At 44.7% G+C, this 15,444-nt stretch overlaps 1 protein-coding gene across 7 annotated transcripts in view; it reads right to left on the bottom strand.

Annotated features, from left to right (window-relative positions):
• Positions 1-15,444, bottom strand: part of SLC4A5 (solute carrier family 4 member 5) — a 125,840-nt gene that overhangs the window by 70,649 nt on the left and 39,747 nt on the right. For all 7 annotated transcript variants that reach the window (XR_014083521.1, XR_014083522.1, XM_081595765.1 and 4 more), the window contains one exon: positions 12,563-12,733. Coding sequence is in view for 5 of the 7 variants with exons in the window: in XM_081595765.1 (XP_081451891.1) it covers positions 12,563-12,733 (171 nt within the window). In the remaining 2 variants the exon portion in view is untranslated. The remainder of the gene's footprint in view (positions 1-12,562; positions 12,734-15,444) is intronic.

The following is a 15,444-nucleotide window of genomic DNA, read 5'->3' on the forward strand; positions in this document are numbered from 1 at the left end:
AAGGCAGTGATGTCATCCAACCATCTCATCCTTGGCCACCCCCTTCTCTTCCTGCCCTCAATCTTTCCCAGCATCACGGTCTTTTCTAAAGAGTCTCTTTAGTCTCTTTGCATCAGGTGGCCAAAGTACTGGAGGTTCAGCTTCAGCACCAGTCCTTCCAATGAATATTCAGGGTTTATTTCCTTTAGGATTGACTGTTTGATCTCCTTATAGTCCAAGGGACTCTCAAGAGTCTTCTCCAACACCACATTTCAAAAGCATCAATTCTTTGGCACTCAGCCTTCTTTATGATCCAACTCTCACATCTGTATACAACTACTGGAAAAACTGTGTCTTTGACTTTATGGACCTTTGTAGGCAAAGTAATGTCTCTGCTTTTGACTGTCTTTGGGCTTCATCAAGTCTTCCTTTCCCTCCATGCTTCTCTGTTTTCTCAGTTTACCATCCCCTTTGGCCCTCACTTATTTCTCCATTGACTCCCAACAGTCAATAATTTTAGCTACTGTTTCATCACAAACTCTACCCTCTACCCTCTTACTCTTTGACTTCCCAGTAACTCCAGACAGCTGATGCCCGAAAAAGAACTAATTGGCCCAGTCTCTGCCCCTGCAGGTGTGTCCTGGGGTGCAGGGAGAGGCAGTGTGGTACACAACAGTATGGTGGATGCAAGGCACCCACTAGGTTTTCAGTCTAGCTAGATGTCAGTGTGAATCTCAGAGGTGCTACTTACTCATGAGTGAATTCAGTCTGAGCGAACAAGGTTGTTGTCCCAATAAATCAGATAAGGAGAATAATACACAAGACACAGGGCCTGGAATATAACAGGTGCTAATTCCCCTTGCCACCAATGCTAGCACCCGGCCTCATGAGCCCCTCTGCATAAAACCACCCAGCTGTACAAATGAGGGTTTCCACTGTTATCAAGTCTCAGAAGTACAGCCACTTCCATTCATTCTTGTCAGTATCCTTTGCCATGTCCCTCTAAGCAAGCCTCTTGATGCATCTCCTACCCCACTTCACCAAGAAAATAAGGCCTCCAGGCATGAAATCCATCAACTTCCTCCCTTCTAGTCCCTCTGTGTCCTTACCATTGCTGCAGTCTATCTCTGAACAAAAGAATTCTTCCTCTAGCCCATCTCTGGCCCTATCTATTCCCTTCTACCGAATTCTTATTTCTTCAACCAGCCTTTCCTTACCTGAGTCTTCAACTTCTCTCCTCCACCCTTTTCCTCTCAACCTGTAAACAGCTCTTCCTACCTGATCCTGTTCTCCTTTTCCCTTCTCTCCCCTGAACTTCTTGAAGAGGTTAACACTCAGTGTCTCTACATCCTCCTTACCAATCACTTCCCAATATGCTGCAACTGGTTCATCCCCACCATGCTAAAGATGTTGACTAAGGCAGAGATTTTAAACTGGCAGCACAAAGATGTGTTTAATTCAGCTCTCATAGACTATAAGAGTTTTTTTAAATTGTTGCTAACATAAAGAATTATGAGATTTCATGTAAAAATCTAAATTTCTGACCTTTCTTGAAAATTCAGACACTCTGATGACAGTGCCCGTATTTCTACTTGGCAACAATCAGTTAGAGCTGAGTGATGGATAAGCATATGCATTTTAGTTTGCCACAGTCCCCACTACTCCCTACTGTACCCTGCTCATCTCATTTGTGCTAAGCACCCAAGTTTATAACTCTGTTCTCAGGTCTCTCTTGTTCTCAAATCAGTAAGTCAATAAAATAAAATAATCAACAGCACTGTGAAGCTATGGTCTGGCTTATCTCTCTGGGATATCGGTGATGCTGACCCCTCCCTCTGAACTGAAATGCTCTTAGTTGTTTTAAGGCAGTACTTTCTAGATATTTTTTCCTGTCTCTTTGAGGACTCCTTCTCAATGTCCTTACCTGGCACCTCTGGCATGTCTCACTTAAATCTTGATCTTCCTCAGGATTCCTCCTTGGCCTTCTTGTCTCCCCTCTTTCTACACTCTCCCTGGACCATCTCATTTTCTTTCTGGCATCATCCTATAACCGAGGTCACCCGTGTCTCTAGGTCCTAACTGTACTGAGCATTTCCAACTGCCAACTGCACTGCTCCATCTGGGAGTTTGGCAGTCTTCCCAAGTCAGCCTCAACACATTCAAAGTAGCTCTGCCTCTCTTCTTCTGCCACCCCAGCCTTATCCTCCTCTGTTTTGATTAATAGTGCCCCTAGCTATCCAGCCATCTAGAGGAGAAATTTGGGGCTCACTCTTGAAGCCTTCTTCTCTCTCATCATCCATGTCTAATCATACACTAACTTCTTTCACTCACTTCCTGACTATTTTTTTGGCTCTCTTACCTTTTCCCACCATTGCCACCACCTTTGTTCAGGTTTTTATTGTCTCATATTCCTGTCATCACAATAGCCACCTACTGCTCCCACTGTCTCTGGTTGCTCCATCCATCCCATGCCCTAGATAGCAGCAGAGTTAGCTTTAAAGACATGTCAAACCTGCTCCCTTGGCAAACTCCTGGGAGTCATGGTATTCTGAGGGGCAGCACCATAAAATATTTTGCATATGAGTTAGAAATAATTTTACTAGCAGAAAATACTACCAATTTATCTGTATATAGCTTAAAAGGACTGCATTTACTTAAATGATTTTTTACTTCTGAATTTTTATACTACTTTAAACTTACATCCTTTTTATTGATTATTGACACTGTTGGCAGGCATCAAAGGTTTATGGAAATTTTACAGAAGAAAATTTAACAGTCGAACAAATAACTTGATTTTTTCCTTAAATTGGGAGAAGACTAGGACTGCCTTATTCTGGGAGGATAAACCAGTTCTCCGTGGGATGAGAGTCCAAGTACTACTCTCTCCAAATGTAGATTTGGTCATGTTACTCTTCAGGTGAAAAATATTCAATAGCTCTCGAGGATCTAAAGCCTAGGGTCTATGACATGGCTCAAAACATCCCTCATGATCTGGCCCTAACCTGCCTGGGTAGGTTCTGTCATGTCCCTCATCCAGACACCCCAGACACCCTGGACCCTGTATATTCTAACTTCAGCTACCCTTGCTTGGCCCAACATGCCCTGGATTCCAGCCACGTCAGACCACACACCGTTCTCTGAGGAGGAGAGCACATGACTCCTTGGACCTTTTGTGCCTACCATTCCCTAAATCTTCAATCCCCCTCCCCCTTCAAGGCCAAATTAGAAGGCAGATAAATGGACCTGGTATGAAATGATGAGACAGGACAAAGAGCAGGATGCCTGAGCCAGCTCTGTCTGAGGCATTACCTGTTCCCCGGAAGAGCTGAGCGCTGGGGTCTCCGGCGGTGGACACTGCCTCTGGCCCCAGCCTGTTTCTGCTGCTGCCACCCTGGCTGCTGCCGCTGGCTCCTCTTCCCCACCAGCAGGGCTCAACAAACTCACTTTTGTTTCCAGTTAAGCACCAGGGGAGATGAGGGGAGAGGAGAAGAGGGAGAGGGAAAGAGAGGGAAAGGGAGAGAGGGGGGGAGGGACAGGGAGAGAGAGAGAAGGAATATGTGAAAGACTGGGGAAGTCAGGTGAGAGTTATGTGAGAAGATGTAGTAAACGTGAGAGGAAAAACTATCAAGAGTGAATTAAAGCTACTCTGCGTATAAGAGAACTGTGTGTGTGTGTATGAGAGAGAGAGAGAGAGAACAAGTGAGCAGTGAGCAAGAGAGGAAAGACTCTCAGGTTCTCAGATGCACTGGGGAGAGAAGGTCTTGGGGTGGCCGAGGCAGCCAGGTCTCCACAGCAGCGGGGGGGTGGCACCCACAGGCGCTGAGAGAACTGGCAGGACTGCCCTTTTGCCCCCTCCCCCATGAGCCCTTCCCGCCAAGCCTGGGAGCCCTAGGGGAGCCCAGGCACCTCTCCTCAGGCTCCTTTGTAAAGGCAGAGGGAGGATTTTCCTTGAGACTCCCCGGAGTCTCCTTAGGGCCTTGGCTGCAGGTGAGCTGGCTGGAGCAGGTCCTGGCCCAGCCTCTCTCAGTCCTCCAGCCTCAGGGTGGAGGTGGGGTGGTATGGGGTCTGTCGGGTCTCAAGTTTCACAGCAACTGCCCTTGGTCAATAATGTCCCCTGAAGCTGGTTTCTCCCCTTCCCCAACTTCACAACCCAACTCCTGGTCCTTTCCATCTACGTCTGCTTCTAAGACAAAATGCCAAATAGCACTTGGTGGGTGTTTTCTGAGAGCCCATGGACAGGGGAACTGGTCACTTCAGGGTAAGTGGTGAACCCCCCTGGGGAATTATTTTGCTCTGCTGAGAAACTCCTAATCTCCTGGGTTCAGTTCAACAAGTACTTACTGAGTACTTAGAATGTGCCAAGGTTGATTAGAGGTCATGAGTGGCTGCTGCTCCAAGAAGCTCTGAACCCTGAATTTGCTAAGTCTCAGAGCTGGGAAAGAGCTGAGCAATGGTTGAATCCAAATGCTTCACGGATGAGAAATCTGAGAACTGGTTTATAGCACAGAAGGCCCAACTGGGCCCCCAGTTAGGGGAGCCTAGAGGAGAGCAGTTTGCTGACACTCGCATCCTGCACTGCAACCCCCAAACCCCCTGCCTCTGCCACTGGCTCCCTTACCACATCTTCAGGTCTGAGACTCAAAGATCAAGTGTGCCCACCTTAAACCCGAGAACATAGCAGCAGAGGCTCAGGGCTGTGTGGTTAGGTCAGATGCCCCAAGCAAATGCCACCACCAAGGAGTTCCTGCTTTGGTGGGCTCCTTAGCAGGGCAGGGCAGTGAGGAGATGGGCCCCTAAAGGGTCTCAGGCTACTGTTTGTACTGCACTGTGGCTGACGTGAGCCCATTTCCTTCTGAGCACCACTGGGCAGACCTTGCACACCACACTGAGTCAGGGGCTGTGTCTGATCTCAAAACCCCAGAGGAACACGCAAAGAGAGATCACCGGGGACGCCAGAGGATTCTCTTTATTTGTGTGTGCTTTAAGAGCTCAGATCTGGGTTCAGCTCCCAACTCTGATAATTACTGGCAGTGGGATCTTGGCAAAACATTAAGCAGTCTGAACCTTAGTTTCTCCACCTATAAAGTGAGAATAGTCACCCCTGCTTTACTGGATTATGGTGACCATCAAATGAGATGATGTATGTGACATGATTGGCACAGTGCTTAGCATATGCCAGTCACCCAGTAAACATTGCTATGATTGATGTCGCCAACAGGTCTGACATTTTCCTCCCTCATAACAGCTCTTTTAAACATTCCAAGAGCTCAATCCTTCTCAGCTTCTGAACACTACTACTCCCACGCTACCCTTCCCCATCTCCCTTCCCTCGGGTCCACAGAAACCTAGTGATGTGCTGGGTTCATGCCTCAGGGTTTCACTGTGTCTCTAATGCATTCCAGGTCCCACATGCAAGTTCATCCTCAAATGAGAGAGACTGCAGATAAGAGCCCCTCTGGTCGAGCGCTCACAGCAATAGTCACACAGTGATGGCCCAAGTGGACTAAACCAGCAGTTTCTGGGAGAAATCTAACCTTGGCCGGACAAAGCTTGAGGAAACACACAAAAAGAAGCAAACAGAATTGTGCTTTTACTAGTGGCAGGGAGGGGGGCACCTGTCTAGTCATTAGTTGAGCAAAGCACAAAATCACCTGGATTGCAACTGGACTGCAACCTGCAGGTATTCAACTCCTAGAAGACCCAGGATATGTTTAAGACCACCAGGAAGTCAGCATGAGGGCCTGGGGTCCTCAGCTCAGAGTCTTCTCAGAGGCACTCTCTCCCAGACTCCGCATGAGTCACTGGACACCCAGCTTGGTGAGGTCAGGGTCTGTCTTGCTTACGTTGTGCTACTGGCCCCAGAAAAGGGTTCACAGCATGGGCATTCAATAAATGTTTGCTAGGTGAAAGAATTTCACTGCTTAACACTCATGAGTATATCAGCAGGGACCAGCCTCAGTGGAAAGAAGCTGTGAACAAGGAAATGGAGCTAGGTATGGTTTTTCCAGTAGTCATCTATGGATGTGAGAGTTGGACCATAAAGAAGTCTGAGCACTGAAGAACTGATGCTTTCGAACTGTGGTGTTGGAGAAGACTCTTGAGAGTCCCTTGGACAGCAAGGAGATCAAACCAATCAATCTGAAAGGAAATTAACCCTGAATATTCACTGGAAGGACTGATGCTGAAGCTGAAGCTCCAATACTTTGGCCACCTGATGCGAAGAGCTGATTCATTAGAAAAGACCCTGAAATTGAAAGCAGAGAAGGGGATGACAGAGGAAGAGATGGTTGGATGGCATCACCAACTCAATGAACATGAATTTGAGCAAGCTCTGGGAGTTGGTGATGGACAGGGAAGCTTGGTATGCTGTAGTCCATGGGGTCACAAAGAGTTGGACATGACTGAGCAACTGAACAACAACAACAAAGGGGATCAAGAACAGTTCAAGGCCCCCAAGTTCTGAGGAGTGGGAGAGACAGAAACGAAGGGCTCCAAAGTCATGCCTGCATTCATCTGAGGTGGGCTTCAAGAGAAGACAGGAAGGCCCCAAGTCCTAGTTTCATGGACAGTAGGGTTATTTTGTTTTCTTTTTTTCCTAGAAAGCAGTCCATAAACTCAAAATGTGCTCTCTGGGAAGGCGGAGAAGAGAATCTGCGAACCCGTAGTGTTTATGGGAATCGTCCTGTCATCGGTAGCTTCGGGTCATCTGCTGGCCCTCACCCAGGGGATGACGCTCTGGTGGCTGTTTGTGGAGTGCTTGAACTGTGCCTCTTGGCCATGCTTAATTGAACCAGGAACAGTTAACTGGACACCTAACTCAAGCCTGGATATTTTGAATTTGGTTTCTGAGACAGCTGGTGTTTCCTAATGGAAGGAGCATATAAACTGAAAGCTGAAGGCACAGAGAGGCAGTAAAGTTTGCACACATCGAGAAATAAAGCAGACTTATAGAAGAAGCAGGGGGAAGGCCATGAGTCCCAAAGAGGGGACTGAGAGGGCATTCATCCTCCTGCTGAGCCTGGTTGGTTGTTCTTTTGGGACTGTGAGAAACTCCTTTATTCATGTAGTATAAACTCTTACTCTCCCTGACTCCCTCCTTGCTCAAGACAGCTCAAGTAGGTTTCTGATTGTCGTTGTTTAGTCGCTAAGTCGTGTCTGACTCTTTCAAGACCCCATGGACTGTAACCCTCCAGGCTCCTTTGTCCATGGAATTTCCCAGGCAAGAATACTGGAGTGGGTTGCATTTCCTTCTCCAGGAGGTTCTGATACTTGTGATCAAATGACTTTTTTAATCATGGTCCCCCTTATATGAAATTCTAGGGCATGGAGATTTTCTTCTGCATTCCTTCTCAAAAACTGCAAGTTTAAGAGTTATAAAAGAATGTGAAGTCTAGCTAAAGGACTAAACTTAAAGGAGACAGACTTTGTGTTTAGTTAATATGTTGTGTGTTTTTGTGTGTGTGTGTGCTCACTCAGTTGTATCCAACTCTGTGTGTCTTTAGCTGTGCAAAAATGGGTGGTGAGTTAAGGTGGGGCAGGGGGGAACTGATGTGACCAAAAAGTGAGTGAGGGGAGTGAGTGTATGTACTGAGAGGGAGGGGAGAAGCTGGGGGTGGAGGTGGCTGAAGAGAATCAGGAGTTGTGATGGGACTGGTGAGGTGAAGTGGGGGTGAGGTGGGAGTTGCCAAAAATATGGTAGAGAAAAGTAGCCAGTAGGAAATTTCAAGTAACAAGGGGATTTTTAAGAAAGGGAATATTTAGTGAGTGAAGTGAAAGTCACTCAGTCGTGTCCGACTCTTTGCGACCCCATGGATATACATTCCAAGGAATTCTCCAGGCCAGAATACTGTAGTGGGTAGCCTTTCCCATCTCCAGGGGATCTTCCCAACCCAGGGATCGAAGCTAGGTTTTCCACATTGCAGGCAGATTCTATACCAGCTGAGCCACAAGGGAAGCCCAAATATTTAGTATCTCTCTTTAAAAACTGTGTATCTCAGCAAGGTAAAAAGGCTCCATGGTTCTGAACCTCAAGAAAGCCTGCTCCTCACTTATATGTGGTATGTGACCAATTTGGGGGAGATCAAAGGAGGACTGAACCCCATTCCTGAGCTGTAGCTTGCCTGGAGGTGAGAACAGAGAACAGGTACAAGAAGTGAGACACAGTGAGACTGTGAGCCCAGCATGCAGCTCTTGTAGCAGGAGTGATACTGGGACTGGATGCCTCTGGAAATTCATAGAAATTTAGGCAGAGGTGAGGACAGTAACTCTCAAGGAATAAGGTAAATCCAAGTAACATATGTGTTAAAATAACTTTATATATATACATATATATATATATATTTTTTTTTTTGCTGCACGGGCTTTCTCTAGTTGCAGTGAGCAGGGGCTACTCTCTAGCTGCAGTGTGGGGTTTCTCATTGCGATGGCTTCTCTGGTTGTGGAGCACAGGCTCTAGGTCGCTTGGGCTTCGGTAGCTGTGGCATGTGAGCACAGTAGTCGTGGCTCTCAGGCTCTGGAGCACAGGCTTAATAGTTGTGGCACATGGGTTTAGTTGCTCCAAGGCATGCGGGATCTTCCCAGATCAGGGATCAAATCCATGTCACCTACACTGGCAGGCGGATTCTCTACCACTGAGCCACCAGCAAAGCCCTAACAACTTTATATTTATTAGAACTTTAATTGGTTCACTTGCAAACTTGAACTTTCAACCTTAATTTCCCCTTAAGGTATAAAGTTCACTAACTCAGAATTCTCTTCCAATAGGGGTTTTTGTTTGTTTGAATGTATATGTTGATAATTCCAGGAAATAAAAAAAATCCATTTGTCTTTGTTCCTATGTTGGAAACAAAGCCTGTCTCAGGAGTCCCTTAGTGGAGGAGATGCTTTAGAGATAAATTTGTTCTCTCTCCCAACCTCCACACCTTCCTCCTCAGACATGGGAAAGACCATATGAAATCTATTTTTGATCCTAAAGCCTTGAAGTCACATGAGGCTCAAACATCTGGTGAGAAAACAGCCGCTTTCTCCCCTACTGCTCATCTTGGTGGTTTTGATCTTTCAGTGACTCTAGAGTTGTTCTGTGCTCAGCAAGTAAAAGAACACCTTAATACTTTTTCACACCCCTCCCATCAGAAGGATCTCATAAGCTTCTCAGTACCAGTGAGAACAGCCAAACTAGATGTCTACTCATAAAGGAAAAAAGATCTGGGCTCCTTGCTTTTAAATTGGGTTAACACAAATCAATTGAAGTAACATATGCCAAGTGCCTGTAATGTACCATGTGCCATGTGAAGTACTTTGTGTCTGTTTTTATTTTATCTAGGATCTCACAGCTCAGTGTGACCAACATCCTGATTTTCTTTGAACTGACTGACTTTGGCACTCACAGTTCCATGTCCCTTGTCCTGGGAAAGCCCTCCATCCCAGGCAAACTGCAACAGTCTGTCACCCTACCCCAATCTTCCACTCTGCAGATGAAGGCACCGAGACCCCAGTGCCTACACACCAGGTTGGGCTTGGCCTGTCTCCTTTCTCTTAGATCTTGGCTCCAGTTCTTAGTACCAGCCAAGAAGAGCCAAAGAGCAGTCATATTTCTACAGCTGCTCTTCACCTCCTTGCTACTAATAGCTTCTTCAGAGGCTCTCAGAGCCAGAGAATGCATTCTTTCAAGGGAAGGAAGCATGGCTGTTACTGATTCTCACCACAGCTGGATGGTTCTATTCCCTGTATATGTTCTGCTAGAGTCAAAACTGGGGGACAGGGTGGCCAAAATAATATTCATATGGAGGAAGGGGTGGAGGTGGGACAAATAATCCTATGCTGTGGCATATTATATTATGGGGTAACTACTATTTACCTATCCCTTTCATCATAAGGTAGTTTGGCTGCTTGAAAAAATATAATTCTTAGCCTATGTCCAACTAATCATGACTGACTGGTGATGACTTACAAAGGACAGAAATGTAGTGGAAGAAGCACACATGGGTTTTGGAGCCTACAGATGATTTCAGCTTCTAGCTTCACTGATTCCCGCTGTACCACACTACATCTCTTTGAACCTTGATTTCCCAATCTGAAGATGAGGATAATAATATCTCCTTTTTATTAATGTGACACATTTAGTCAACAAAATTATAATGAAATACCATTTCATGGTATAAATCTCTTTCACATACATCATCTTGCGGATTCCTGTTGTTGTTTTGTGAGGCAGGAACTAAACGAGTCACCTGTCAATCTTTCAACTACACAGCCTGCTTTACTCTCAGGCCTAGCTATGTCTAGCCTCTGTGCCTGGTCCAGCCCTTGACCCCATTCTGCACAATTCCTCTCTTCTGTAAAGCTAGGTCCTCTTGGACTTTTTGGCCAGCTGAAATGCCTGCCTGGGCTGTCTGAATGGATTCACAGAATAGACAAGGCACTCAGAGAGGAAAAACACATTTGGTCAGTTGCCCTGCAGCAAAGAAAAGTGGCAGATTCAGGCAATTATCTAGATGATGCAGTACAATGATTTGGGCACTGTTTTGTTTTCCTTTCCTCAGGTCACTGTCACTGACCCAGGGATCTCATAGAGTAGGGTTTATATTTACATCACACACACAATGACCCCTTTGATTTGGAAGAAGTGAAGGACAGAGGAGTGGACCTCTACCACCCCTAAGAGAATGGCTGGAATAAGTTCAGCTGCCATGGGTGAAATCTCACTGTGGCTGTTGACTTTGTTTGCAGGCTTTGTGGCCCCCTTAAATCAAGAACGTCTGGAACTGGGGCCTGGAAAGTATTCTTAGAGGTAGGTGGGTTCTATCAGAATTTTTAAAGTTCGTGTTTCCATTTTGAAGACAATCTTTAAAAGATTTATTTTATTAGCTCTAAGGATAAAAGTTATATTATAATTCAAAATTGTAAGATATTTTATGGAAAAAAGCCTTAATGAATTAATATATTATTTCTTAAACTGGGATTTTTATGGTCCCTTGGGGCTCTACAAATATACAAATGCATTTTCATGAGTCTACAATAAGTTATTTTCCCTTTAAAAGAAGTTCTCACTTTACCCAAGCTTGAAAGACATGCCCTGAAATTTCCTGTCTTCCTATGCCTTCCCATTGTCTACCCTGTTCCACAGCCATGCCATGTGCCATGCATGGGAATAGCAGGCTATAAAGGGAATGAATTGAATGTGCAAATGTACCAAAAGATTCTCCTTTCTCTTCCCTTTGGTTTCCAGTTAAAACCAGTGTCCCCTTAACTCAACCAGAAACCACCCAAACAACACAAAATCCACCATTCATGACCACTTCTGTGAAGTACTGTGTTGCATCAATAAATACCATTTGCAGAGAGTACCAGCTTTAACCCACTTTTCTCTTTCTTGACTGAGGAAGGACCCAGCAGACTTCACTTTTAAAGGATGACTGCATCCCTGAATGTGGTGGGGTGACAGGGAAATGCTCCAGAAAGTGAGTGGGAGGCATCCAGACCCAACCTGGGGAGCAGGCTTCTTATCAGGCTTGCCCTCATTTGGGTCTCGGATATGCCAACCCCCGAATATGTATGTGTGCACATGCCTGTGTATGCATGTTTGTGTGTATGTGTGTATCAGAGCTCATTTCTTACACTAGACACCGCCAAAGGACTCCCCGTTAACCCCTCTCCCACAAAGGCACAGGAGAAGTCATAGGCCTTGGTAGACTTGGTGCCAATAACTGCAGTTGTTCAGGGCAGTGCTGGGATGGGGGTGACTCAGATGGTATTTGCCAGCGTGTATGTCACAGTCTCCTACAGGAATGTTAAGAGGCTGCTACTGCCTGACATTCCTTTGAAGGTTCATTTGGTAAAATAACTCATTTTGCTTTGTTCAAGACCATGGAAATGTATAGTAGAAACCAATTAGAGGCTATTTCACAGATTTGGGATGTGCTGCAGGTGAAATCATATCCCTAGAAACAGGGAAGACACAAAAGGATAAAATGTCACAGCAGCTGTGCTTTAGTCTTTTCACTCCTCTTAAGATTGATATTTTTCTTTCCACAGGAAGGAACAAAAGACTGCTTTTTAACAAGCCCAGAACTGATTCCTGCAGCAGCAGAGGCATGCCTCAGGGACTCTGCTGACCTGGGAGAAAGCATCTAGGATTCTGGAAACTGTGGTGCAGGGCGCCCAGACAATTCCAGACCATTCCTTCAAGCTCAGGTGAAGAGAGAGGGTGGAGGTAATGCAACAAAGAATTCGATTTACTGAGCACAACACCTCACACCAGTCATGTTTGTTATTGGTTCTTAGGGTGGCTGGAAATTTGCCCTTAGGAATTTAGAAACAGGAAATAATTCTGAGAATTAAACCATGAAATCAAGGTGGAATGCGCCAGAGCGGCGGTCTCAAAGTTACCAGAGATGACAGGGGCTCAGCCTGACTGAAGGGGCTCTCTGAGCAGGGGCTGGTCTGCTGTGGCAGCAGAGCAGAGGGGCCTGAGAGGCCTGAGCCACGTGGGGCATTCCTCGCATTCTCCTGAGAGTCCCCTCCCCTGCCCTGCCCTGTCTGGACCCCCCGGCAGATGGCTCCCAGAATGTTCCCCAAAACTCACGTGTCTTGCTGACATGGTCCACACTGCTGCCCGCACTGGCCAGCCCCTGCTGTGGCTTGTCTGGCCGCAAGCCCCAGCGGACCTTTTGCAGGTCTGAAAGATGTCCCTTCTGGTCTCTTTTCCTGTGAGGGTAACTGGGAACTGAAAGCCCAATGTGAATGGAACGGCAGTCTGTGGGCACAGAATAAAAGAGAGGGTAGGCAGAGTTACTGAAAGCTGGTTTTCTCCTTAATATCCTCCAGTTACAAAGAGCTGAGGCCACCAGAAAAGATCAGAAGACATGGGATTCCTGAACGGGGCCACTGGGCTTGACAGAATTCCAATTCTGAACCAATTCAGCAGTTGCTGGAAGGGGGACCTTTGGGCCTATAGTTAGAATTCTTTCAGAATGAGCAGAACTCCCATCTCCCCATTCTTGCTAATCCAGAGCAGCAATAACTACATATGATTTATGACACATGGGCCAGGAGAGAGGCCTTCAGCAGGTCACAGATTTAGTTCAAAATGCCAAGTCTCAGCTTTGATTGTTAATGGAAAAACCATATGCATTTCCATCAAGGCCATTTTTACTAACAACCAAGGACCATGTGAACTACTACTTATCAGAGAAGTGAGTTATGAAGGATTTCTCAAAAATGATTTTGTAAGCTAGAATTTTCAAGAGCTAGCAAGGACCCTAATTCAGAATTCCACTAAGAAGCCTGACTCCTTTATAAAGCCACCACTAAATCTGTGCTCAAAGAGGCAGCTGGAATCCCCTCAGCTCTCCAGAAAGAACTTCTACTATCAGTTTCTCATCTATATTGTCTTGAGTTGGTCAACAATTTTTAAAATAATTAATAGCTTTTTAGTATAATTTTAGATTTACAGAATAATTGAGCAGATAGTACATTAAGTTCCATGTACCTACTTCAACCATACTGCCACCTCCACAGTTTTCCCTATTATTATTTTCAAATTGGGATATGATTGATATGTAATATTATATTAATTTAAGGTATATAATATAATGATTTGATATATGTATATCTGCAAAATGACAACCACAACAATAAGTTCAGTCAATATCCATCACCATACAAAGTTATGAATTTTTTTCTTGTGATGAGAACTTTCAAAATTTAGTCTCATAGCAACTTTCAAGCATATAATATGGTATTATTAACTGTAGCCACCATACTGTACATTACATTCAGTTATCTTATAACTAAAAGTTTGTGCCTTTTGACCACCTTCACCAATTCCCCACCTTCCACTCCTTGCCTTTGGTAACCACTAACCTGTTCTCTGTTTCTATGTCTTTGGATTTTTAGATCCCATATGTCAGTGAGATCATGCAGTATTTGTCTCTCTGTCTGACTTATTTCACATAGCATAAAACTTTCAAGGTCCATTCATGTTGTAAATGGCAAGATTTCTTTCTTTTTTAATAGCTGAATAATATTCATGTGTATATCACATTTTCTTTAAACATTCAATTGCTGATGGACACTTAAGCTATTTCCATGTCTTGACTATTATAAATAATGCTGCAATGAACATGAGAGTACAGATATGTTTTAAAGATAATGATTTCATTTCCTTTGAATATATATCCAAAAGTAGAATTGCTGGATCATACAGTAGTTCTGTTACTAATTTTTTGAGGAATCTCCATACTGTTCTCCACAGTGTCTGCACCAAATTGCATTCCTACCAATGATGCAGAACGGTTTCCTTTTCTCCATATCCTTGCCAGTATTTGTTATCCTTTATCTTAGATGAGAGCCATCCTAACAGTTGGGAGGTGATATATCTTTGTGGTTTTAGTTTGCAGTTCCCTGATGATTAATGATGTTGAGCACGTTTTCATGTACCTGTTGACCATTTGTATGTTTTCTTTGGAATGAATTCTATTCAGTTCTTCTTCCCATTAAAAAAAATTATTTATTTAGTTAGTTATTTTTGGCTGCCCTGGGTCTTCATGGCTGCACACAGGCTTTCTCTATTTGTGGTGAGCAGGGGCTACTCTTCTTTGCACTGCAGTGGTTTCTCTTGCTGTGTAGCACAGGCTCAATAGCTGTGGTGCACAGGCTTAGTTGCTCCACCACATGTGGGACCTTCCCGGACCAGGGATCAAACCAGTATCCCCTGCATTGCAAGGCCGTCTCTTAACCACTGGACCACCAGGGTAGTCCTTCTTCCCATTTTCTAATGGCATAGTCTTTTTTTTTTGTAATTGAGTTTTATAAGATCTTTATATATTTTAGATTTAACCCCTTATCAGATACATGATTTGCAAATATTTTCTCCTATTCCATAGGTTGACTTTTTGTTTTGTTGACAGTTTCCTTTGCTATGCAGAAGCTTGATGTAGTTTAACTCATCTTTTATTTTGTTGCTTTTGCTTTTAATATCAAATTTAAAAAATCATCTCTGAAACTGATATCAAGGAGCTCACCCCTTATGTTCTCTTATAAGAATTTTATGGTTTCATTTTCTACATTCAAGTCTTCAAACCATTTTGAGTTGACTTTTCTGTATGTTGTAAGATAGGGGTCCAGTTTCATTCTTTTATATGTAGCTGTTTAGTTTTCCCAACATCATTTATTGAAGAGACTATCTTTCCCCATTGTATATTTTGGCTCCTTTGTTGTAAATTAGTTGTGTGGGCTTATTATGTGTGGGCTTATTTCCATCGGGCTTCCATGGTGGCTCAGAGGTTAAAGCATCTGCCTGCAATGCGGGAGACCTGGGTTCGATCTCTGGGTCGGGAAGATCCCCTGGAGAAGGAAATGGCAACCCACTCCAGTATTCTTGCCTGGAAAATCCCATGGACGGAGGATCTTGGTGGGCTACAGTCCATGGGGTCGCAAAGAGTCAGACACGACCAAGCGACTTCA

Source organism: Giraffa tippelskirchi, chromosome 4 (assembly GCF_054371585.1).
Source record: "Giraffa tippelskirchi isolate mGirTip1 chromosome 4, T2T-mGirTip1v1.2.pri, whole genome shotgun sequence".
NCBI classification, from domain to species: Eukaryota; Metazoa; Chordata; class Mammalia; order Artiodactyla; family Giraffidae; genus Giraffa; species Giraffa tippelskirchi.